This window comes from Peromyscus californicus, unplaced genomic scaffold (genome assembly GCF_007827085.1).
Source record: "Peromyscus californicus insignis strain IS unplaced genomic scaffold, ASM782708v3 Scaffold_5__1_contigs__length_169319896, whole genome shotgun sequence".
Lineage (NCBI taxonomy): Eukaryota > Metazoa > Chordata > Mammalia > Rodentia > Cricetidae > Peromyscus > Peromyscus californicus.
In genome coordinates, this window is record NW_026294573.1 from 37,450,738 (window position 1) to 37,476,612 (window position 25,875).

General features: G+C 40.8%; 1 protein-coding gene across 4 annotated transcripts in view; it reads right to left on the minus strand.

Annotated features, from left to right (window-relative positions):
• The window catches only part of Pik3r3 (phosphoinositide-3-kinase regulatory subunit 3), an 88,412-nt gene that overhangs the window by 5,068 nt on the left and 57,469 nt on the right, over positions 1 to 25,875 (minus strand). For all 4 annotated transcript variants that reach the window (XM_052715928.1, XM_052715929.1, XM_052715932.1 and 1 more), the window contains 6 exons: positions 24,280 to 24,460; positions 22,173 to 22,298; positions 12,033 to 12,175; positions 11,210 to 11,386; positions 6,664 to 6,738; positions 5,932 to 6,102 (listed from right to left, as the gene is read on the minus strand). In XM_052715928.1, the coding sequence (XP_052571888.1) occupies positions 5,932 to 6,102; positions 6,664 to 6,738; positions 11,210 to 11,386; positions 12,033 to 12,175; positions 22,173 to 22,298; positions 24,280 to 24,460 (873 nt within the window). The remainder of the gene's footprint in view (positions 1 to 5,931; positions 6,103 to 6,663; positions 6,739 to 11,209; positions 11,387 to 12,032; positions 12,176 to 22,172; positions 22,299 to 24,279; positions 24,461 to 25,875) is intronic.

Here is a 25,875-nt window from a genome sequence, read left to right on the forward strand (position 1 = left end):
GAGAGAGAGAGAACCTGCAATTTCTATAAACCCATTTTACTTCTTCCTTTCCAGTCACAATGTCCTTTTTTGAAAGACAGGGTCTCACCATGTAACTTGGAAGGCCTGATACTCCCTATATATAGACCAGGCTAGCCTGAAACTCACAGAGATCCACCTGCCTCTGCTGCTGAGTGCTGAGAAGGATTAAAAGCATGTGCTACCACTCACTCCTGGCTCAATCACAATGCCTTTCAGAGTAGACGTACTGCTCTTGGAGGAAGAAATTCAAATTTCTATCATTAAGTATGATACTTTTATCTGGTAACAGAAATTCTCCCCTATTCTTAGTTTATCCCCTGGTTTGTTTTTCTTTTTCTTCTTTTTCTTTTTCTGTTTTTTTTTTTTTTTTTTTTTTTGAGAAATGAAAGCTGGATTTTGCAAAACTTTTTGTGAATATATTGAGTGTACCATGCCATTTTTTTGGTTCCTTTTCTAACATTGATTTTTCTATGTTAAACCATTCTTGCTTTCTTGAAATGAATCCTATTTAGTCATGATGCATAATGCTTTTTCTGTGTGCCTGATGCTACCTTCCTGAAGTTTTTTTCCCTTTTATTGAAAATAGATTTTTTTTCCCCTCACATAACATATCCCGATTATAGTTTCCCCTCCCTCGCCCTCCCAGTTCCCTCTCCCCTCCTTGCTCCTCCCCTCTGGATCCACTCCCTTTCGGTCTCTCATTAGAAAATAAACAGGTTTCTAGGGGCTAGAGAGATGGCTCAGAGGTTAAAAGCGCTGGCTCCTCTTTAAGAGGACCCAGATTCCATTCCCAGCACCCACATGGCAGCTTACATGGGGTTTGCTTTAGACCTGAGACAACTCCTCCTCCTCCTCTGTAACTCCACTTCTAAGAGATCTGACACCTTCACACAGGCATACATGCAGACAGAACATCAATGCACATAAAAATAAATCATGAAACAGGCTTCTAAGGGATGATAATAATAAGATAAAACAAAAACTAACACATTGGAATTGGACAAAACAAACGAACAGAAGGAAGAGTCCAAGAGAAGGCACAAGAAACAGATCTACTTGTTTACACATTCAAGAACCCCATAAAAACACTAAACCAGAAGCCATAATATATTCAAAGAAGACCTGGTGCAGACCCTTGCAGACCCTGTGCATACTGCCTCAGTTTCTCTGAGTTCATATGAACTTTGAACATGTCGATTTAGTGGGTCTTGTTTTCTTGGAGTCCTCCATTCCCTCTGGGTCTTACACTCTTTATGCCTCCCCTTCCCTGAGTCCTGGAAGGAAGGATTTGATGGAAACATTCCATTTAGGGCTAAGTGTTCCAAGGTCTTTCATTCTCTGAATAATGTCTGGCTGTGGGTCTTTGTATTTGTTGCCATCTGCTACAGAAGGAAGATTCTTTGATGATGGATGAGCAAGGCACAGATCCACAGAGCACAGCAGAATGTCATTAGAAGTCATTTTATTGTTCCTTTTTTTTTTTTTTTTTTTTTTTTTTAAAAGAATAGTAGTGTTTGGTTTTCCCCTAGGTCCTTGAGCTATCTACTCTCTGGTTCTTGGTCACCCACGCAGTGTCAGGTATGGGTTCCATCTCGTGGAGTAGACCTTAAGTCAAATCAGATACAGGTTGGTTACACCCACAAGCTTTATGCCACCATTGTAGTAGCATATCTTGCAGGCACGCCCCATTGTTGATCCAAGGGTTTGTGACTGGGTTAATGTCTATGTTTTTCTTTTAGCAGCATACAGAGTAACTTCCAGTTCCAAAGATACTAATATAATAGGCATAAAGGCAGTATGTAGGCACCAGCTCGACTTCTCCATGTTCAGTGAGTTGTGTAGACGCTGTCTTCAGCAATAGGGCCCTGCTGTCAGTTTGTGGAGAGCAATCTATAGCCTTGGCAACAGCCTGAGTTGTTTGAGGATTCCCATGGGATCCTGTGGTGGTTTGAAAGAAAATGGCCCCTAAAGGGAATGGCACTATTAGGAGGTGTGGCCTTGTTGGAGGAAGTGTGTCACTGTGGAGACAGGCTTTGAGGTCTTTTTCTCAAGCTTCATTCAGTGTGACAGTCAGTTGATTTCTTGTTGCCTCTGAGTCAAGATGTAGGATTCTCAGCTCCAGCACCACGTCTGCCTGTATGCCGCCATGCTCCCCTTCATGATCATAATGGACTGAATCTCTGAAACTGTAAGCTGCCACCCTCAATGAAATGTTTTCTTTATAAGAGTTGCCGTGGTCATGGTGTCTCTTCACAGCAATAGAAACCCTAAGACAGGTCCCTTTGGCCAACAACTCAATTACATGTGACCCAATCCTGTGACTTGAAGCTTCATTTGGTGACAAGAGATGGCCAGTTGGGGTTCTGTCTCCCTAATTATTTGGCAATTTAAGTTAGATCACCTTCTTGTGTATGTATATATTTTAGGAAGTATCTATTGTATATTACTCCTCAATATTACTTAGCTGTCTCTTTCCATATTCCCTCCCTTGCCCCTCTCTTCCTTCCCCCTCTGCACTTAATCTTCCTATTCCAGCCTCCCCTCACCCAGCCATAACTAATCTATTTCACTTTCCTAATGAGAAATATCTGTCCCCCTAGTCCCTTACTCTCTATCTAATCTCCATGGTTCTATGGATTGTAGCTTGGTTATCATTTACTTAATAGCTACCATCCACATATAAGCGAATACATACCATATTTCTCTTTCTAGGTCTGGATTAGCTCATTCTGGATGATTTTTTTCTAGTTCCATCCATTTATCTCTGAATTTGATTAATTCATTTTCTTAATGGCTAAGTAATATTCCATTGTGTACATGTACCACATTTCTTTATCCATTCTTCTGTTGAGGGACATCTAGGTTGTTTCCAATTTCTGGCTATTATGAATAGAGCAGCAATGAACATAATTGAGCAAGTGTCTCTGCATTAGGAATTAGCATCCTTTGGGTATATGCCCAAAAGTGGTATAAGGCTGGATCTTTTTTTCTTTTCTTTTCTTTTTTGTTTTTTTTGAGACAGTTTCACTGTGTAGCCCTGGCTGTCCTGGAACTCACTCTGTAAACCAGGTTGGCTTGGAATTCACAGAGAACCACCTGCCTCTGCCTCTCAAGTGCTGGGACTAAAGGCGTGCACCACCACCACAGCCTGGCATAAGGCTGGATCTTGAGGTTAGATCAATTCCCATCTTCTTGAGGAATAGCCACAATGATTTCCATAGGGGCCATACAAGTGTTTACTAACACCAGCAATGGATGAGTGTTCCCGCTACTGCACCTCTTCATCACATTAACTGTCACGTGTGTTATTGACCTTAGCCATTCTGACAGGTATAGGATGAAATCTCAAAGTAGTTTGGATTTGCATTTCCCTGATGACTAAGGGTGCTGAACATTTCTTTAAATGTTTCCCAGCCATGTGATTTTCCTCTTTTGAGAGTTTTCTATTTAGATCTGTACCCCATTTTTAAACTGGGTTATTTGTTTTCTTGATAGCTAGTTTTTTTGAGTCCTTTATATATTTTGGATATTAGCCCTCTATTGCATGTGTAGTTGGTAAAATCTTTTCCCATTTTATAGACTGCTGTTTTGTCTAAATGATGGTGTCCTTTGCCATGCAGCAGCTTTTCAGTTTCATAGGGTCACATTTATTAGTTGTTGATCTTAGTGCCTGTGTTAACAATGTTCTGTTCAGAAAGTCTTTTCCTGTGCCAGTGAGTTCAAGGCTATTCCCCACTTTCTCTTCTATCAGGTTCAGTGTATCCGGTTTTATGTTGAGGTCTTTGATCCAATTGGAGTTGAGTTTTGTACAGGGTGATAAGTATGTATCTATCTGAATTCTTCTACATGCAGACATCCAGTTAGACCAACACCATTTGTTTAAGATGCTGTCTTCATTCTAGTGTGTATTTATGGCTTCTTTATCAAAAATTAAATGTTCATATGTGTGTGGATTATGTCTGGGTCTTCAATTCTATTCTGTTGATCAATGTGTCTGTTTTTGTGCCAATACCATGCTATTTTTATTACTGTAGCTCTGGAATACAACTTTGAAATTGGGGATGGTGATACTTCTAGCAGTTCTTGTATTGTTCATGATTTTTTTAGTTCTCCTGGGGGTTTGTTTGTTTGTTTGTTTGTTTCCATATGAAGCTGAAAATTGTGCTTTCAAGATCTGTGAATAATTGTGTTGAAATTTTGATGCAGACTGCATTGAATCTGTAGATTGCTTTTGGCAGGATGGCTATTTTTACTATATGCATCCTACTGATCCATAACCATGGGAATCTTCTGATATCTTCAATTTTTTAAATGACTTGAATGATGTTTCTATCATACAGCATTTGCTTGGTTAGAGTTACCCCAAGATATTTTACATTATTTGAGACGATTGTGAAAGGTGTTTTTTCCCTGATTTCTTAGCCCACTGGTCATTTGTATATAGGAGAGATACTGATTTTTGTGAGTTAACTTTGTATTCAGCCACTTTGCTGAAAGTGTTTATCAGCTGTAGAAGACATTCAACCACCCTCCTTTTCTTGTTCTTATAAGACTTGAAGTCTGGTGAGAACTGCCGTCCCCTGTCATTTCTACTGGCACAACTTAAGTAGAGTAAGGCAAACAAAAATGGGATGCTGCTGTTAAGTAGTCCTACTCCTAGATGACACTAACACAGTGATATAATGTGCTTTTCTGTTCTGCCTCATTTTCTTCATAGATAGCATTCATGCTTTAGGGTCCAGTACTAACACCTCTTCCCTAAACCTCTAACTTTCCTTTTCCCTTACCAGAATGAACATTTCCACACATGCAAGGCCTACTAATGATAGCTATTTCACAGTGATTCTATTATCATAGGTACTGTATGAAATGAAGCCTGGGAGCTAGGTGTGATAGCTTATACCTGTAATCTCATCACTGTGAATCCCGTTCATTCATCCTTTCTACATGACCCTCCTTTTTTTAATTTAACACACAAAATAATGGGTTTCAATGTGACTTTTTTTTTTTTTTTTTTTGGTTTTTCGAGACAGGGTTTCTCTGTGTAGCTTTGCGCCTTTCCTGGAACTCACTTGGTAGCCCAGGCTGGCCTCGAACTCACAGAGATCCGCCTGGCTCTGCCTCCCGAGTGCTGGGATTAAAGGCGTGCGCCACCACCGCCCGGCTCAATGTGACTTTTTAAAATCACTTTAAAACTACTCTTATTTCTTTATGGTGGGGTACACATATTGTGTATGCATGGCATACATGTGGAAATCAGTGACAACTTGAGGGAGTTGGTCTTCTCCTTGGACCATGTGAGTCTTAAACTTAGGTCATCAAGCGCCTTTACCTACTGAGCCATCTTCCAGGTCCCAGTAGGATTTTTGAGACATGTGTCATTGTATCTTGATCATATATTCCCCGGCTATCCTGTTTCCCCCTTCCTTCTCCCAAATAGTACCTCTTCTACTTTTTTGTTTGTTTGTTTCGGCACAGGGTTTTTCTGTGTAGCCTTGGCTGTCCCTATTTTACTTTTATGTTGTTTATATTTATGCTTATACTCTGTGTGTGAGAGAAAACATCCATAGTTGTCTAAGCCTTGTGCTCTCTGAGAGCAATCACTTAGTCATCTTTCTTTGTTTTCTACCCTGTCTTACAGTGTCATCATTATCCTAGTAACATCAGTAGGTAGCACTTACAGATTAGACTAGACAAGGGACAGGTAAGTCATGTCCCTACGTTACAAAGCAAGTAAACAGTAGGACTGGACTCAATCCACTATATCCTAAAACCATTAGATAAATACTGATGGTCTAAGTAAGCTGTGAGTTCTTATCACCATATCTAATTCCATCTCAATTTTATGATGACTGTAATTAATTAATGCAGATTGGAAAAGGCCATATAATATACCCAGAGAAGACTTACACCACAGAACAAGCATAACATCCTTTCTTGCTACTTTCACGAATTAAGAATGCACCGTCTGGTTTCCCATAAAGCAGGTCCTCTGCTTGTACTCGGTTGATATCCTCCACAAACCAGGTTTTCTCATCATAATGCGGCAGGGTCTCATCTTCCTCATTGATAAAGTAGCTTCTAAAAATTAAATATTTGAAATATTATTCTAGCAATCTTATATTCTTATATCTAAAAGCTAGTAAGATGTTTTGTTTTGTTTTTGGGAGGCGGAGGCAGGCAGATCTCTGTGAGTTCAAGGCCAGCCTGGTCTACAGAGTGAGATGAGTGAGATCCAGGATAGGCACCAAAACTACACAGAGAAACCCTATCTCGAAAAACCAAAAAAAAAAAAAAAAAAAGAAAGAAAGAAAAAAAATGAAAAGAAAAAACACACACACAAAAAAAAGTAAAACTGCAATTAGGTGAGTGTTTAGTTTTAAACAACTTTACTACTTACTATGGTGCAGAAACTACAGAACTCATTCAATAAGCTAAAATACCTGAATAGCAGTATATGCATCCAAGTTTCATGTGGGAGAGTTTCTACACTCAAGTGTGTGTACCATACTCTTCAGGCAACTCACTTCAAAAGAGGTGCACAGTTCTCTGTTCTGCCAGTGACCCTGAGAGCCGACTTTCCACATGCATGATGGGAGGAGCCTTACATGAGAACAAAGCCCTTTGGAAGGAGGAACTTACTCATCAGCATAGTCGTTCTTGATCCCCAGCCAGGCATTCAGGCGCTTCTGCCTCACCCCTTTGTGATTGAGCCATCTGCCAAGAGGGAAGACACCACCTCAGAATCTCACGACTGTCTGGACATAGTGAGGATGCTGAAACCAGCCATACTTTGAAAGCCCAGGAACCTCTTATTTTTCCCTAGTCTCAAGAAGAATGGCCAGAGTTTTCCCTAAATTAATCTCTCTATTACTTTTCCTTCAATTAATAGGATTTTTCCTGAAAAAAGGAAGAAACACAGAAAACTACTTGAAATTAGGCATGTATCTAATTTTCTTCCTTCTCTTTTCTAGAAGCACACCCCCCACACCCACACCCATACCCCCCACACCCCCCCCACACACACTTGCATTCAAACATAGTAGAGGCCCATGGTCTAAAACAGGAGTATAAAAGTGGAATATAAAAAAACACTTTTATGGGCTGGAGAGATGGCTCAGTGGTTACGAGCACTGGCTGCTCTTCCAGAGGACCCAGGTTCAATTCCCAGAACTTATATGGCAGCTCACAACTGTCTGTAACTCCTGTTCTAGGGGATCCAATGACCTCATACAGACATACATTCAGGCAAAACCACCAATGTACATAAAATAAAAACAAATTATTAAAAAAGAAAGCATATTGCTTTTGCAGAGAACTCCAGTTAAGTTCCTAGGATCCGTATGGTGGCTCACACCTATAACCTAGCTCCAGGGGATCTACTGCCTCTGGCCTCCACACTGTCCACCTGCACTCATACATATAATTTAAAAAAATAAAAATAAGTATTTTTAAAAATATACTTGTTCATCACAAACCAAGTCTCCTTTCCTTATCATTCAGTATCATCATAAACATCATCTCAGAGCTCTCTACCCTAATTTGTCCCAACTAAGGCCTACTCTTTACCATTTTATTAATTTTCAGAGACCCAGCAAAATTATTTTATATTTTTAATGTTTATGCTTATCTTCCCCACAAAACTTACGTTGTTTTAGAGAGATTTCTTTTCTGCTTATGGTTATACTGTCATTTTTAAAAATACTTTTTTAATATTTATTTATTATGTATACAGTGTTCTGCCTGTATGCCAGAAGAGGACACCAGATCTCATTATAAATGGTTGTGAGCCACCATGTGGGTGCTGGGAATTGAACTCAGGACCTCTGGAAGAGCAGATAGTGCTCTTAACCTCTGAGCCATCTCTCCAGCTCCCTACTGCCAATTTCTTAAACAGTATAAGCACAGAGATAATCAATATTCAGTAAATATTTACTGATGGGATGTTTTTAAGAAAATCTTCACAATCTAGGATCACCTTAGTATCTGTCACTGACTCCAAGTATTTATATAACCTGTATCACAGCTAAGTGTTTAAAGATCTAAAAGGCGTATTTCTGAAGACTTTCTCAGAAAGACTTGCCCTTCATTAACTTGGATTTCATTTTTGACACTTAGTGGAGCTGGCTTACTCATTTTATCCCTTAACCATCCTATCCCACCCCACTGCACCAGCACATCCTTCAGCCAAACATCCACATACATTTCTCTAACATCCTTAGCACCAACATTTTCTTTGCTTAAAGGAAACAATCTCTTTATTAAGAGATAATCACACTGAGTAAGAGACTTAAATTTAGTAAATCACATCACACTTTCTCCTGAGTCCCCATTTTCCTCCTTTCTCGCTGTCTCTCTGGTGGTGGTGGTGGTGGTATGTGCATGAGTAGGTGTATGTGTGAGTGGGTGAATCTGTATGGGTGTGTGGGGGTGGGTAATTGGTTTTGTGGGAGTGTGTGTGGTATGTGCGTGAATGGGTACACAAGCAAGCATAGAAGCTAGATAGGATAACAGATGTCTTCCTCTAGTCCCTTAAGACAGGGTCCCTCACTGAAACGAAAGCTCACCCTTTCATTAAGACTGGTTATGTAGCATACTCCCAGGATCCACCTGTCTCTGCCTCCCAGGACTGTCTTTATTGATGTGTGGCCATATCTACCTTTTGTGTGGGTGCTGGAGACTGAAACTCAGGTCCTCACGGTTATACAAGCTCTCCTTCCCTAAGCCATCTCCTCAAATGCCCCCATTTACTTTGAACACCCAACCTCCTTAAATGGAGGTGTTCCTTCTAGGAAGAAAGTTAGGCTACCTCTGAAAAGCTAGGAAACAAAAGAAGAAACAGTTTTGGTCCATGTTCCACTAACAAAGCTGCCTGCCTTCTCACATAAAAACTCACCTTAAGATATATAGGAAGGGGGCTGGAGAGATGGCTTAGAGGTTAAGAGCACTGACTGCTCTTCCAGAGGTCCTGAGTTCAATTCCCAGCAACCACATGGTGGCTCACAACCATCTGTAATGAGGTCTGGTGCCCTCTTCTGGTCATACATGCTGTATACATAAAAAATAAATAAATCTTTAAAAAAAGATATATAGGAATGATAATAGTATATCATTTCCTTGCCCTTGCCTCACTTAGCAAGACAGGGCAAATATATATAACATCCATTGTAAAGTTCCAATTGACTGTCTGATCTAAGGTCTAAGACGAAGAAGAGGACGAAGCTGGAAAGAGCTCAAGAAGGGCAAATAAACAGTAGGCTTCCTGCAGGAATGTGGGGTAACACAAAAGGGTGCTGCTGCACACAAGGCACCTGAAGGGAGGACAACAATAAAGTTTTAAGATGCAAAGTCTGTGGACAGTCAACTAGAATATTTCTGGGAAAGATACTTTTGAGTTTTCTATTTATATGCTAACTTAAAATACTTTAAAAAATCAATGACTAAGAACCAAAGAAGTAGCTAATGATAGCAATCAAGAGTTAAGGAAAAAGAACCTTGTGTTCCTTAGTTTCCAAAGTGATGGGGGTTTTTGGTTGCTTTTCGTTTTGAGACAGGGTCTCACTATGTAGCCCTGGCTGGTCTCAAACACACAAAGATCTACCTGCCTCTGCCTTCTGAATGCTGGGGTTAAAGATGTGCACTACGGGCTGGGTGGTGGTGGTGCAAAATACTCATAAAATAAAAATAAAGAAAAATGTTAAAAAGCATTGGTTTTCACTACTCAAAGGATCTGAAGTGCCTACTATGCATACTTTTTTTTGAGATTTTTGTATTTATTATGTATACAGTGTTCTGTCTGCATGTATGCCTACTCGCCAGAAGAAGGCATATAGATGGTTGTGAGCCACCATGTGGTTGCTGGGAATTGAACTCAGGACCTTTGGAAGAGCAAACAGTGCTCTTAACCTCTGAGCCATCTCTCCAGCCACCACTTTTCTTAATAAACACAAATTTCATTTTTATAGAGATGCACTTTTTTACATCAGGGAGAGGAGGCATGGCCCTGAATGGAGGTCAGAGAACAATTTACAGGAGTTTGTTCTGTCTTTCTACCATGTGGGTCCCAGGCGCTGACTGAAATCAGGTTGTCAGGCTTGGTGGCCTTTCCCCACTGAGTCATCTTGCCAGCACCACATTTCTTTTCTTTCTTTCTTTCTTTCTTTCTTCCTTCCTTCCTTCCTTCCTTCCTTCCTTCCTTCCTTCCTTCCTTCCTTCCTTTTTTTAAAAAAAAAAAAACAGGTCTCATGTAGCCTGGGCTGGCCTAAAACTTGCTATGTAGCTGAGGCTGGCCTTGAACTCCTGGGTCCTACTGCTTTTTACCTCCTGAGTACTGAGGTCACAGACATGTGTCACCACACACCAAAGTCATTTCTTAAGCATAAAAATCCTTTATAAAGAGCCGGGCGGTGGTGGCGCACGGGTTTAATCCCATCACTCGGGAGGCAGAGCCAGGCGGATCTCTGTGAGTTCGAGGCCAGCCTGGGCTACCAAGTGAGTTCCAGGAAAGGCGCAAAGCTACACAGAGAAACCCTGTCTCGAAAAACCAAAAAAAAAAAAAAAAAAAATCCTTTATAAAGAACTACCTATTCTAATTATTTATTTGTTTGTTTATTTGTTTATAGAATTTACCTTGAAGGAATAATTCTACTTCTGTGATTCTACCATAAAACTACAGTTTCTAATTTTTACGCTTTAAGGAAATATTAACATATACTTTTAATTTTTTTTAGAATCATTTTAGAACTGTTTTGCCTGCATGCATGTCTGTGCATCCATCATGTATGTACCTAATACCCACAGAGTTTAGAAGAGAGCATCAGATCCCTTAGAACTGGAGTTACAGAAGGTTGTGAGTCACCATGTGTGTACTGGGAACCAAACCCAGATCCTCTGGAAGAACAGCATGTACTCTGAACCACTAAACCATTTCCCCAGCCCCAATATATACTTTTTACTCTACAACACTTCGTTAGTTTCATCTGAGTATTCCCAAGTATTTGCATAAAGTAGAGTACATGCTGACTTGATTTATGCCATTCTGGGACCTCCTACTACTACAGGACCACATTCCTAAATTCTTACATACTGCCTTCTAGTTTTCAAACTCTTCTCCCCCTGATGTCATTTCTAGTTCCAGTAATAAACTGGTGCTGGTGTGTCCCTCAGCATCCAGCCCCAGACTACTCACACAAGGTGCTGATCCCGGATCTTACGCAGCTGGATCAGGTCAGGTTTGATGCTATTCATTTTTTTATCTATTTCCCGGTTGTCCAAAGCTTGTTTCTTCAAGTCCTGCTCTAGACGCACTTTGCTATCATGAATCTCACCAAGACGTGATTTCAACTTATCATAATTCATCATAATTCTGTGAAAATATGACATATTAAGGCTAAAATAACAACAGAAGCAAAAGGGTCAAGAAGCATAAACAGGGTCCTAATATCTTGTTGGGTTTGTTTGTTTGAGACAGGGTCTCACTATGCTACAAGGCTGGTCTTAAATTCCTGGGTTCAAGAAATGCACTTACCTCAGCCTCTGGAACAGCTGAGATTATAGACCTGTGTCACTATTCCCAGCTAGTACCATAAGAACATGACTATGACAGACATGGGTGCTGGGCTATATTAGGGGGGGAAAAAAACCACCATGTCTATTCTTAATGAGTTTGCACTTGAATGGAAATATGCTGCACTGGGATCAGGACCAGACACTGTATGAAGGCTTATACAACACCCCTAAATGGACTGAGATATTGAGGAAGGCTTTTCTGGAAAAGGTTATGTCTAACCTAAGTCCTACAGGATGGATAAGAATTAAGAATTTACACAGATAAGAGAAAACACATAAAAAAGAAAGATGCCATTTGGTACCATTCATTACTGTGAACAGCCAGCAGTTCCATATAACATAGCTGTGCAACTTGAGGGGGTATAAACAAACAAGATAGAAATTACTAATAAAGAAAAAAAGTCTTATTTCATTACTCACTTGGAGGTATTAAGTATACTCACCGTTCAATCTCCTTTTCATTCCCCTCTCTGCGAAACCGCTCAATATATTCTTTACTGTGTTGTTCTTGGGTATGACACTGCTCCTCAAATATTTTAATAGTTTCATTAAAGGCTTCAATTGCAGTCCTCTTCATCTGTATTTCCTACAGGAGGAAAAGAAACAATATACACTTTATAACTAGGCAGGGTGATTCCTGACTATAATCTCAGTACTCAGGAGGCAACAAGTAGGAGGATCAGGAGTTCAAGGACAGCCTCATTTCAGGGCAAGTTTAAGGCCAACTTTAGCTAAATGAGACTCCATTTCAAAACACACACAAACACTTTATCATATTTTTATAATCTTGATCTTGAAAGAAATTTTATAATTTTTATTATAATCTCTTATCAGACCAATTACGTGAATTGTGGCTCAGTAGTTGAGTACAGTCTAGCATATGAAAGGTCCCTGATTCAGTCCCCAGCACTGGTGGAAGTGGTGGAGGAACTGGAGATGTATCTCAATTGTTAGTGGGCTTGTCTAGCATACACAAAGTGCTGGGTTTGATTCCCAGTACCAAGCATGATAGCACATGTAATCTCAGCACTCAGAAGGTAGAGACCCAAGGACCAGAAGTTAAAGGTCATAAATGGCTACACAGGGAGTTCAAGGCCAGTCTGGATTGTATCATATGCTATCTCAAACAAACAAAAAGAATTATAAGACCCTATAGCAGGGCAAAAACTTTTACTCAACCCTTCTCTAGTACTTACATATAAAACACTTCAGATTATAAAATAAATAAAAAGAAACATTACCTAAGATATGGCTAAGAACCACAGAAAGGCCTATGAATGAGTTGCCAAGAGACTAACCTTGAACATCATTGATTACAAGGGTCATTTACTGTGCACCTATTATTACAGTACTAATCCCTAAAAGTTAAGTGAAAGAGTGACTGGCCAGATAAGGAGTTCATATATCAAAATTCAAAGTCTTATTTCCAGAAGAGCCATGTAGAATCTATTTATTATCACTTTCATCACTACACTGCATACTGAATTTTCCAGATTCATCAGTAATCTGATTAGAAGAAAAAAAGCAGAGAAAGAATATCTGCTAAAGTCAGATGTACTAAAATGAAAAACTAAAAATTCTACAAAACACAGCCGGGCGGTGGTGGCACACGCCTTTAATCCCAGTACTTGGGAGGCAGAGGCAGGCGGATCTCTGCGAGTTCGAGGCCAGCCTGGGCTACAGAGTGAGTTCCAGGAAAGGCGCAAAACTACACAGAGAAACCCTGTCTCGAAAAACCTAAAAAAAAAAAAACAAAAAAAACAAAAAAACAAAAATTCTACAAAACAGACTTACTAACTCCAAAATCCCAGTTAGACTAAGCCATTTAGTCTCTCATACATTCTGATGACCTTTGAGGATAGCAAGGTTTTAAAAAATAATTTTGTATTTTATTATATTTATTTCATTTTGTGTATGTATGCCCATGTGCACAGCAAGGTGCTCGAATGTAGAAGTCACTATTTTCTCCTTCCACCATGTGGGTCCTGGGGACTGAACTCAGGTCATCAGGAACCTTTACGTGCTAAGCCATCTCACCATCCCAAGATACAAGAGGTTAACATCTGAGTCAGGATAGCCCTAAAATCTTCAGAAAGGGCCTAACTCTGGCTCAATGTACTTCTAAGACAAGTAATGATTGTGCACAAAATTCCAGAAAGACTGCTATACTGGGTATTTATAATTCTAGAAATTCTCACACTGGTAGGATAGTTTTTCAACTACCTCATATTTACTAACTTCAATCGATGGTCACTAAGAACATACTATACCACAAGTCCTACCTGATGGTAATAAAGAGAACTTGAGAAACTGAAGCCTGTCACCCAGGACTCAGAGGACAACTTTTGAACTTTAGTTAGGTTTGGCTTCATGTCAAGGTAGAAGCAACCAAATGAAGTTAACTAATTTTTTTTAATTATTATTATTATGGGGAGGCAGGTTGCATGCCATGCCATGCATGTAGCGATCAGAGGACAGTGTAGTGAAAGTGGTTCTTTCCTTCCACTTTTCCATGGGGGCCAGGATTCAAACTCGGGTCTCCAAGCTATTGTTGCAAGTACCTTTACCCACTCAGCCATTTCTCTTGCCTTTAATTAATTTTGTTGTTGCTGTTTGGTTTTGTTTGGTTGGCTTTTTGGGGTTTTTCTTTTGTTGTTGTTGTTATTGTTGTTTTGGGGTTTTTGTTGTTTTGTGTGTGTGTGTGTGTGTGTGTGTGTGTGTGTGTGTGTGTGTGTGTGTTTTTAGATAGATTTCACTGTTGCCCAGGCTGGCCTCTAATCTGAAGTCCTCCTGCCTTATTGCCTATTGTTGGGATGATAAGTATATACCCAGTAACATGTAACCATTTTATTTTTTGTTTTGTTTTGAGAGATGGTCTCATGTAGCTCAGACTGGCCTTGAAGTCATTATATGTAGCTATGGATGACTTAGAATACCTGATCTGTCTATCTTCTAAGTGCTGGGATTATAAGCATTTGTCATTATGCCTCATCAATAAATTAAATTTATTAAATAAAGATGCCAGGGTAGGCCTTACTGAGATGATGACATATAGGAAGACTTGAAGGAAGTAAGGGGGTTAGCCAGGTTTTACAGTTTTTGAAGTAGTCAGTCGATGCAAACACTGTAAGGTGGAAATCGGGTGTATTATATTTAAGAACAGTGAACCAGGGGAGAACAGTGACTAGTTCTAAGGAATAATGTCCAGGTCAAGAGGATGGCCAGGGAGAAAAACCATCTGACAGATACCAAGCCTGAGCACCCACGGGGGAAGGAAGAGAACCAACCACTGAAGGCTGTCCTCTGACACCTACACACAGTAAACAAAGCTGAGCAGTGGTGGCACACACCTTTAGACCCAGCACTTGGGAGGCAGAGGCAAATGGATCTCTGTGAGTTCGAGGCCAGCCTGGTCTGAAGAGAGTTCTAGGATAAGACAGGGCTACACAGAGAAACCCTGTCTCAAAAAAACAAAACAAAACGTTATTAATGAATTAAGGTCAGAGCCAGGCATGGTGGCACATATTTACAATCCTAGCATTCAAGAGTGGAGGCAGCAGGTTGAGGTATTCAGGCTTACCTCAAGTATAGAACGAGTTCAGACTTTTTTCTTTTTTTAAATATCTTTAGAGAACCCTGACTAACAGAGGGTTTGGGGATTATGTTGGATTTTTTTGTTTGTTTGTTTTTTAAAAACTCCTTGTAAACAAAGGAGTAAGCCTGTGGCAACAACTCAGTCAGCAAAGCACTTGCACACAGGCTAAGGACCTGAATCTGGCCCCAGAATCCACATTAAAAGACAGGCACTGTGATGTGCTTATGATCTCCATGTTGGAGAAGTAGAGACAAATGGACCCCTGGGGCTCACTTGCCAGCCAGCCTAGTCTACTGGACAAACTTCAGGCCAGTGACAGACCCTATCCCAAGAAACAAAGTGGACAGTGCCAGATGAACATCACCTGAGATTGACCTCTGTCCGCCACACACGCACTGAAACATAAGCACAAGAGTGTAACTTAACCTATGTTGGACAATTATCACCCTGGCTGATAAGCTGAAACTTGATTTAGGAGATGAGAAGTGGCGAATGGGGCAAGAATATGTTAGGAGGCTGCTGCAGTAGATGCAGATGGTATAGCTTGAATCTGGAATGTTCCCCCCAAGGTGCATGTGTTAAAGGCTTTATGGACCACTTCCTAGAAGGCACTACTGGGGTAGGAGGTGGAACCTTTAGGAAGTCAGATCACTGGCAGCACACCTTTGAAGGATCTAGCAGAACCCCAGGCCTTCCCTCTCCTGATACTGCACTCAAACAGCTAAAACTGCGATCCAAAGCAAACCTTTCTCCTTTCGAGGCTGACTCTCTCAAGTATTTTGTTGTTGAATGTTACATGTTGTGTCTAACTACGTAGCCTGAAATGGTCCAGAACTGGCTCTGCAGACCAGGGTGGCCTCAACTTCGCAGAGATCTGCCTGTCTCAGCCTCTCCAGTGCTGGGATTAAAGGTGTGCACCTTCATAAACAGCCTTCAAGTATTTTGTCACAGCAACACAAAAATTATCACACCAGACAGGAAAGTAGCTTTGGATAAGGTTCTGCATATATACTGAAGACACAGTAAACAGGACTTATTTGATTGGTTACAAGCTATAAAGGAGTCTACTACAACACTAAGGCCTTGCCTGAGTAAGGAGGAAGATGTGAGTATTTTGAATCAATGTGGTAAAGCCTACAGGTAAGACTTTCTTGAAGTAGAAGACCAGATTTATGCTGAAAAAGTATAGAATTCTAATACCAAAATGTTGTGTTGGTCCATATTCTTGTGTGAAAACTGATTCCCTTTTTATCTTTTTAATTATTAAGAATCATTTTGAGTAGGCAGTGGTGGCACACACCTTTGCTCCCAGCACTCGGGAGGCAGAGGCAGGCAGATCTCTGCAAGTTCAAGGCCAGCCTGGTCTACAAAGCAAGTTCCAGGATAGCTAGGATCACATAGAGAAACTCTGTCTCAAAAAAAAAATTAATAACTTTTTTTTGCTATTTGATATTTGTGCTACATCTGTTGTATGCCTAAATGCATGTGTGTATTTAATGTGTGTTTAAATTCAATTTTTAAAATCCTCCCAGCCTCCCTCTATCCACGCCTCCATTTCCCTTCCAAAAAAAAAAAAAAAAAAAAGAGCATAATATCAACAAACATGGCATAACAGCCGGGCGGTGGTGGCGCACGCCTTTAATCCCAGCACTCGGGAGGCAGAGCCAGGAGGATCTCTGTGAGTTCGAGGCCAGCCTGGGCTACCAAGTGAGTTCCAGGACAGGCGCAAAGCTACACAGAGAAACCCTGTCTCGAAAAACAAAAACAAAAACAAAAACCATGGCATAACAAGTTACGATGAGACTAGGTACAAACCTTTCTATCAAGGCTGGACAAGACAACTCAGGAGAAGGGAAAAGGGTCCCAAGAGCAGACAGAAGAGTCAAAGACAGACACACCCCCACTCCCACTGTTAGGAGTTCCACAAGAACATGAAGCTACACAACCAAAACCGAGGACCTAGCTCAGATCTATACAGGTCCGTGATTGTTGCTTCAGTCGCTGTAGCCCCTACGAGTCCTGCTTAGTTGATTCTGTGGGCCTTGTTCTTCTGGTGTCCTCAACCCCTCTGGCTCCTTTGAGAGTGATCCTAACAAGACTCCCAGGATGGGGGATACAGAGCCTGAGCTGGCCATCTTCTATAACCAGGCAAGGCTTCCAGCAGTGGGACTGGGACACCAACCCAGCCATAGAACCTTTGACCTACAATCTGTCCTGCCTGCAAGATGTGCTGGGGTAATGGTGATGCCGAACTTATGGGAATGGCCAACCAATGACTGGCCCAACGTGAAGCCCTGCCATGAGAGAAGCCCATGCCTGGATGGCCAGGAACCAGAGGCTAGACAGCCCAGGGACTCATGACTGTCAAAAAAACCAAAACCCCAATGAAATGATTCCTAAGGATGTTCTGCTGTACTCATAGAGCAGTGCCTAGCCCAGGTGTCATCAAAGAGGCGTCATCCACAACTGATGGGAGCAGATGCAGAGATCCACAGCCAGACACTACACAGAGCCAGGAGAACCCCACAGAAGAGGGGAAAGAAAGTCTGTAGGAGCCAGAAGGGTTGAGGACATTTATTTATTTTTATCATGTGTGTGCCTGGTGTCTAGACCTTAATGTCCAGTTTCAACATCTTTTACTTTAGCACTTCCAGATGAATTAACTGTGATGAGCCTAGTGTGTGATGGTAGAATGGAGAAAAAGTTATTAAGACTTTTACAGACTGACTCCATTAAAATGATCAACATTATAGGTACGGTGAAATGGTCAATATGAGGCTTTACAGTTAATAAAGAGCAAAAGCAGGAAACTATATATGCTAAATAAGCATTCTATCAATGAGCTATACCCCAAGTACTACCTCTTATTTTATATGATTTGAAAGGAAAATGCATAAAACATAAAAATGTAATATTGGACAGTATATAACAAAGGGACAGGGCATGTTGGCACAAACTTTTTAACCCTTGCACTTGAGAGGTAGAGGTACATAGATCTCTGTAAGTTCGAGGCTAGCCTGGTCTACATAGTGAGTCCAGTCTATCCAGGGCTTTATAGTGAGACCCTGACTGAAAAAAAGTAGGGGACAAGCAGGGACAGAGATGCATAACAGTAGTGTTTATGTAATACTACAAAGATTTTTTTAACTATAAATTAACCCAATTATATACATACTAGGCATCATAAAGAACACTCCACACAGCAAGGGTAGAATATAGATAATTCTTAGGTAAAAATATAATATTCTTCAAAATATATCCAGGCCACAAAACAAGGGTTTTTTTTTTTGTTTTTTTTTTGTTTTTTTTTTTAAGATTTATTTATTTTGTATACAGCATGTATGACCAGAAGAGGGCACCAGATCTCATTACAGATGGTTGTGAGCCACCATGTGGTTGCTGGGAGTTGAACTCAGGACCTCTGGAAGAACAGTCAGTGCTCTTAACCTCTGAGCCATCTCTCCAGCCCCACAAAACAAGTTTTAATAAATTTTATATTTCTTTTTTTAGATTTATTTATTTATTTTTATGTGTATGAGTGTTTTGCATATCTGTATGTATGTGCACCACATTTGTGCCTAATGCCTTCAGGTCAGGGGAAGGCATTGGGTCTGCACTATAGTTACAAATGGTTGTGAACCAACATGTGAGTGTTGGGAAACAAAGCCAAATCCTTTGCAAGAATAAGTGCTCTTAAATGCTGAGCCAGTTCTCTAGCCCCAAGTTTTAATAAATTTTAAAAGACTTAAATCATCCAGAGGATCTTCTCTGATTCACAGAGAAAAGAAAATAGAAATCAATCATAGGAGGAAAAACTAGAAAGTAACAAGTATACAGAAATTAAATAACATGCTGCTAAACAACTGGTGGCTCATAAAATCAATGACAAAGGCCAGGTGTAGTGGTGTATCCTTTAATCCCAGAAGGCTTGTGAGGCAGTTGTAGACAGATTTCTGTAAGCTCCAGGCTGCCCTCATCTACACAATGTTCCAAGGCTACATAGTGAGACCTCGCCTCATATAATAACAACAGTAATAAATATAAAATAAATGACAGGTGAAATTAGATGAATGAAACCTAAGCACTCCATAAGAAAACCTATGAGATATTACAAAAGCAATATTCAGGGAATTCCATAGATGTAAACACCTATGATTAAAAAAACCGCAGAGAGGGGCTGGTAGTGAAAAGGTTCAGTTGGTGTGCTGGTTACTTTTGTAGCTTGACCCAAGGTAGGGCCATCTCAGAAGAGAAAACCTCATTGAGAAAATGCCTACATCATACTGGCCTGTAGGAAAGTGTGTGGGACACTTTCTGGATTAATAATTGATATGAAAGGGCCCAGTCCACTGTGAGTGGTTAACACCCCTGAGCAGGTGTCCTGGGTTGTCAAAGAAAGCAAACTGAGCAAGCCCTGGGGAGCAAGCCAGAAAGCAGCACTCCTCCATGGTTTCTGTTTCAGCTCCTGCTCTGACTTCCCTTCAGGATGGACTACAACTGTAAGGTAAACAAACTCTTCCTTCCCAGGTTGCTTCTGGTCATACTCTTTATCAGAGCAACAGCAAGCAAACTGACAGTGGGTAAAAAGGCCTGGGCCATCAGACCATGCAAGTTCTCAAGGACTCCACAAAGTTGTCCTCTGACCTGCACAAGTGTGCAGTGACACCAGGATCCTCATACATACTAATAACAAGTTATTTTTTAAAAGAGAAGTGTGCTTTCAAATCAATAATCTAATTGGATGACTTAAGGAACCAGGAAAAAAAGAAAAAAAAAAGCAAACAAAATGCAGAACTAGCAGAAGGAAGGAAACAATGAAGATTAGAGAAAAAAGAAAAAAAAACAGCAAAACCAGGAAAGGAGGTTCATCTGTGATACCAGCAGAACCAGGAAAGGAGGTTCACCTGTGATACCAGCAGAACCAGGAAAGGAGGTTCACCCTGTGATACCAGCAGAACCAGGAAAGGTGGATCACCCTGTGACACCAGCAGAACCAGGAAAGGAGGTTCACCTGTGATACCAGCAGAACCAGGAAAGGAGGTTCACCTGTGATACCAGCAGAACCAGGAAAGGAGGTTCACCTGTGATACCAGCAGAACCAGGAAAGGAGGTTTACCTGTGATACCAGCAGAACCAGGAAAGGAGGTTCACCCTGTGATACCAGCAGAACCAGGAAAGGTGGATCACCCTGTGACACCAGCAGAACCAGGAAAGGAGGTTCACCTGTGATACCAGCAGAACCAGGAAAGGTGGATCACCCTGTGATACCAGCAGAACCAGGAAAGGTGGTTCACCTGTGATACCAGCAGAACCAGGAAAGGAGGTTCACCTGTGATACCAGCAGAACCAAGAAAGGAGGTTCACCTGTGATACCAGCAGAACCAGGAAAGGTGGATCACCCTGTGATACCAGCAGAACCAGGAAAGGTGGTTCACCTGTGATACCAGCAGAACAAGGAAAGGAGGTTCACCTGTGATACCAGCAGAACAAGGAAAGGAGGTTCACCTGTGATACCAGCAGAACCCAGAAAGGAGGTTCACCTGTGATACCAGCAGCACTTGAGGTGGAGACAGAAGGAACAGGGATTCAGCATCACCTGCAACTACACTGGGCTAAATAAGATGGAGTCTCAAAGAAACAGAAACAAATAAAGAAGGAAGGAAGAGAGAAAGGAATGAGGGGTGAGAAAAGGAGACAAGAAGGGAGAAGGAAAAGAAATCAACCAAAAATTGTTCTGGAAAAAAAATCAATAAAATCAACAAACTTTTAGCTTAGAGTATATATTCAAGGCGGGTAGTGGTGGTGCATGCCTTTAATCCCAGCACTTGGGAGGCAGAGGCAGGTGGATCTCTGTGAGTTTGAGGCCAGCTTGATCTACAGAGTTCGTTCTAGACTAGCCAAGGCTACACAAAGAAACCCTGTCTCGGGGGGAAAAAAAAAGATTCAAAGAAGGATCATTACTACCAACTTCATATTCATAAAATAAATAGGAATAAAAACTTTAAAGCAGAAAACTTAGGCTGGAGAGATGGCTAAGTGGTCAAGAGCATTTACTGTTCTTGAAGAAGACCCACATTTGATTCCTAGCACCCACATGATGGCTCACAACCATCCATAACTCCAGTTCTGATGGCCTCTTCTGACCTCCATAGGCACCAGGCATGCACGTAGTACAGACAAACAAGCAAGCAAAACACTCATACACATCTAATAAGTTTGTCTTAAAAAGCATAAAACTAGCTGGGTGAGACAGCACATGCCTTTAATCCCAGAGGCAGGTGGACCTCTGAGTTTGAGACCAGCCTGATTTACAGAGTGAGTTCCAGGCTAGCCCGAGCAACACAGAGAAACCCTGGGAGGGGGGGCTTCCTCTTTCCTTCCTAGTCTTCCTTTCTTTTACTGGAAATATGGTGGTGATGGCTCCTGTTAAATAAGGAGAGCATAAAACAGAAAAATCCAAGACTCACGACAGCAAAGCTGCTGAAACAGCCCTGCACTGCCCAGATGGACAAAAAACTAATTTCTATTTCTACAATTCGTCATTGTTTATTTTTATAATTTACAACTATTATTTTATATTACCTAATTTAAAAAAATTTTTGGAGACAGGTTCCCAAAGCTGTCCAGCTGGCTATACAGCTGAGAATGACCCTGAATTTCTGATCCTCCTGCTTCCAGCTCCCCAGTGCCAGGGATCAAAGGCTTGCACCACCACACCCAGCTTTATGTGATGCAAGGATCAAACCTCATAGGCAAACAATATGCATTCTGTTTAAGTTAAGTCATATTCCTAACCCCCTGGTTAATGCCGATAGAAAATTCTATCTTTAACAACAATAACAAAAAAGGTATGAGTGGGAGTATTTTTGTATCATCAAAATCCCCAAAGGCAGTTAAGAAAGGAAGGCAGCAGACCGTGCAGCCAACTACTCAGAATGTGACGAACGGAAACACTGCACGAAGACCGTCCCCAAACAAGACGTCTCACCTGAGACGTCTTGGTGTACTCTTCATACAGCCTGTCATACTCTTTACTCTTCTCCTGATACTGCGAGTGGAACTCTTGCAGGTTTTTACCTACTGCATCAATGTTATCTTCTTTTACCAACTGATCCTACACAGGCAAACAAAAATAAAATGAAGGAATGTTATTAATTCTGACATGTTTTTCCAGGTCTATTTACATTCAAATTATATTTCAGCTTCAGAAATTTTAATACCAAGCACCAACAACACTTCGTTTGATTTCGTGAGGATTTTGTTCTGTTCTGGTTCTTGAGACAGGGTCTCACTATGCAGACCAGGCTAGCCTGGAACTTAGAGCAATCCTCGCCTCTCTAATGCTGGGATTAAAGGAACACACCACCCACCTGGCAAGCAAAACACTTTTTAGTGACACCAAGATCAGATTTTAAGTCAGGTAAAATATTTTATTTTAAAAATTAAAAAATATGGGGCTAGAGAAATGGCTCAGTGCTTAAGAGCACTGACTGGTGTTCTTCCAGAGAACTTGGGTTTCATTCCCAGCACCCACGTGGTGGCTAACAACCATCTGTAACTCCAGTTCCAGGGGAATCCAATGCCCTCTTCTGGCCTCAATGAGCACCATGCACATATATAAATGCACAGACATACAGGCAGGCAAAAACATAAAGTAAAATATAACAAAATTAAAAAAAAAAAGACTGGAGGGATTGGAGAGATGGCTCAGTGGTTGGGAACACTTGCTGCTCTTTCAGAGAGCCCAAGTTCATTCCCAGCACCCACCTCCAGCAGTTTACAACTCCCAGTAATTCCAGCTCCAGATGTGATGTCATGTCTTCTGGCCTTTGCAGGCATAGGCACACAGGCACAAGGGCGCACAGGCATGCACATGCGCACATGCATGCACACACACACACACACACAAGGGCACACAGGCATGCACATGCGCACATGCATGCATGCACACACACACACACACACACACACTCACACACACACACACACACACACACACACACAATTTTTAAATTAAAAAGAAAAGGTCTCACCAAATGAGTAACTTTTTATGTAAGAAAGTGAGACTACAGATGCTGTAGAATATTATTTTAAAATTTGTTACATCTGTTTATGCTGTAGAACATTTGTTTAATGATGTAAAGATGTGTTCTTTCATGTTGCATTTGTTTAACTCTGTGAAGCTGTATTATTTTGCCTGTCTAAAACACCTGATTGGTCTAACAAGGAGCTGAATGGCCAATAGCTAGGCAGGAGAGGGATAGGTGGGGTTGGCAGGCAGAAAGAAAAAACAGAAAGAGAAAAAGAGAAGAGGAGGAGTGAGAAAAGGAGAAGGAGAGGAGGACAGCAGGGGCCAGCCACCCAGCCACCCAGCCACCCAGCCACCCAGCCAGACACAGAGTAAGAAGTAAAGAAAGGTATATAGAATAGAGAAAGGTAAAAGCCCAGAGGCAAAAGGTAGACAGGACGATTTAAGAAAAGCTGACTAGAAATAAGCCAAGCATTCATAAGTAAGAATAAGATTCTGTGTGTGATTTATTTGGGAGCTGGGTGGCGGGTCCCTCAAAAAGTAAATAGAAAAATCCAACTATACTACTCTCTCTCTCTCTCTCTCTCTCTCTCTCTCTCTCACACACACACACACACACACACACACACACACACACACACACACACACACGAGGTATGATAGCAAAAACCTAAAATCCCAAGAACTCAAGAGACTGGGGCAGGAAGATCAGAAATTCAAGGTCACCATCAGGTACATAGTGACTTCAAAGCCAGCCCACCTACATGAATCCCTATTTCAAAAAACAAAATTTAAAAAACTAAGCTAAAATACCTAAAATGCTACTTAGAAAATGTATCTTTTTCTTTTCTTTTTTTTGGGGTGGGTGGTGGTGGTGGGGAGATAGGGTTTTACATTGCCCTGGTTGGCCTAAAACTCAGAGATCCACCTGCCTTAAAGGCAAGCACCACCACACTCAAGATTAATTGGGAAAATAAATATAAACTAGACTTCTTTTTAACCATTAAGCCTGATAAATAGAATAAAATTATATGAAATAATGCTATGAGAATGTCCATGGTCATACCTGTTGGTATCTGGATACTGGGTACATCAGCTTCACATCGAGTTTGGGATTGTACTGAGCAAGAGATTCATGGTGATAGTGGTTAATGAGCTCCACCACAGAATTAAATGTCAGGGGGTCAGAAAAGCCGTATTTACCATCCCGATGATAGATCTTTATTAATTTATTATTTCCTCCCTTCCTGTAAACAACAAAACAATAACTGTAGCATTGTCCCCAGAATTCTCTTAAAACACTAATTTCATATAGAGATATAAAAATTTAACTCACATCAAATAAATGTATTATTATGCTAATACGGTTAGAGGTGGTAAAACAGCATATATTAACAGTGTGTTTGCAAGTATATATTCCTTTTTAGTGTGTTTGCAAGTATATATTCCTTTTTATTGTTGTTGTTTGTTTTTTCAAGACAGGATTTCTCTATGTGGCCCTGGCTGTCCTGGAACTCGCTCTGTAAACCAGGCTGGCCTCAAACTCACAGAGATCCACCTGCCTCTGCCTCCAGAATGCTAGGATTAAAGGTCTGCACTACCACCACCTGATATATATTATTTTCTTACCTATTTTCTTTCTTCTTCTTCTTCTTCTTCTTCTTCTTCTTCTTCTTCTTCTTCTTCTTCTTCTTCTCCTTCTCTTTCTTTTTTTTTCCCTTTGTTTTGTTGTGTGTTCTTGAGACAAGGTCTCACTATAGTCATGGCTGTCCTTGAACTTGCTCTATGGGTCAGACTTGCCTTGAACAACAGAGATTCACCTGCCTCTGCTTCCAAGTGCAGGGCCATCACACCTGACCTGTTTCTTTCTTTCCTTTGTTTTTTTCCTATTTGTTTTGTTCATAAAATACCTTAGTTATTAAAAGTCAATACATCTAGGTTGAAGGTGGCAATGCACATCTTTAATCTCGGGCCTGTGTGCTCCACGCCACCCAGGTCTATACCGTGAGTTCCAGGACAGTCAGGACTACATGGAGAGACCCTGTCTCAAAAATAAAACCAAAAAAAAAAAAACCGAAAATGTATACAACATTCAGTATCAACAAATTTAGCCCAAAATATTACTTAAACATAACTAAAACATAAGTAAATTATTTCTTTTGTTTTTTTTGTGAATTGTTTTTAAATTTGTCACAAAGAAGAAACCCTGTCTCGAAAAAAACAAAACAAAACAAAAACAAAAAAAACAAACAAACAAATTTGTCACAGAGAACAAAGGCAATCTCATCAGGACAGCTGTGTCTAAGCAGAGGCAGAAGCCAGCTCTATATAAAGGGAATTATAAACTTGTGTCTCAGTACCACCAAAACACTCAAGGTTTTACTACAGATATAATTTGATGCTTAAGTAGCTCAGACCACCTTTATTTACTGAGTCAAACCCAAATAATCCATTAAAAGATCATTTATAGGCCGAGCGGTGGTGGCACACACCTTTAATCCCAGCACTCAGGAGGCAGAGCCAGGCGGATCTCTGTGAGTTCAAGGCTAGCCTGGTCTACAGAGTGAGATCCAGAACAGGCACCAAAACTATACAGGGAAACCCTGTCTCAAAAAAAACAAAACAAAAAAGCCAAACAAACAAACAAAAAAGATCATTTATA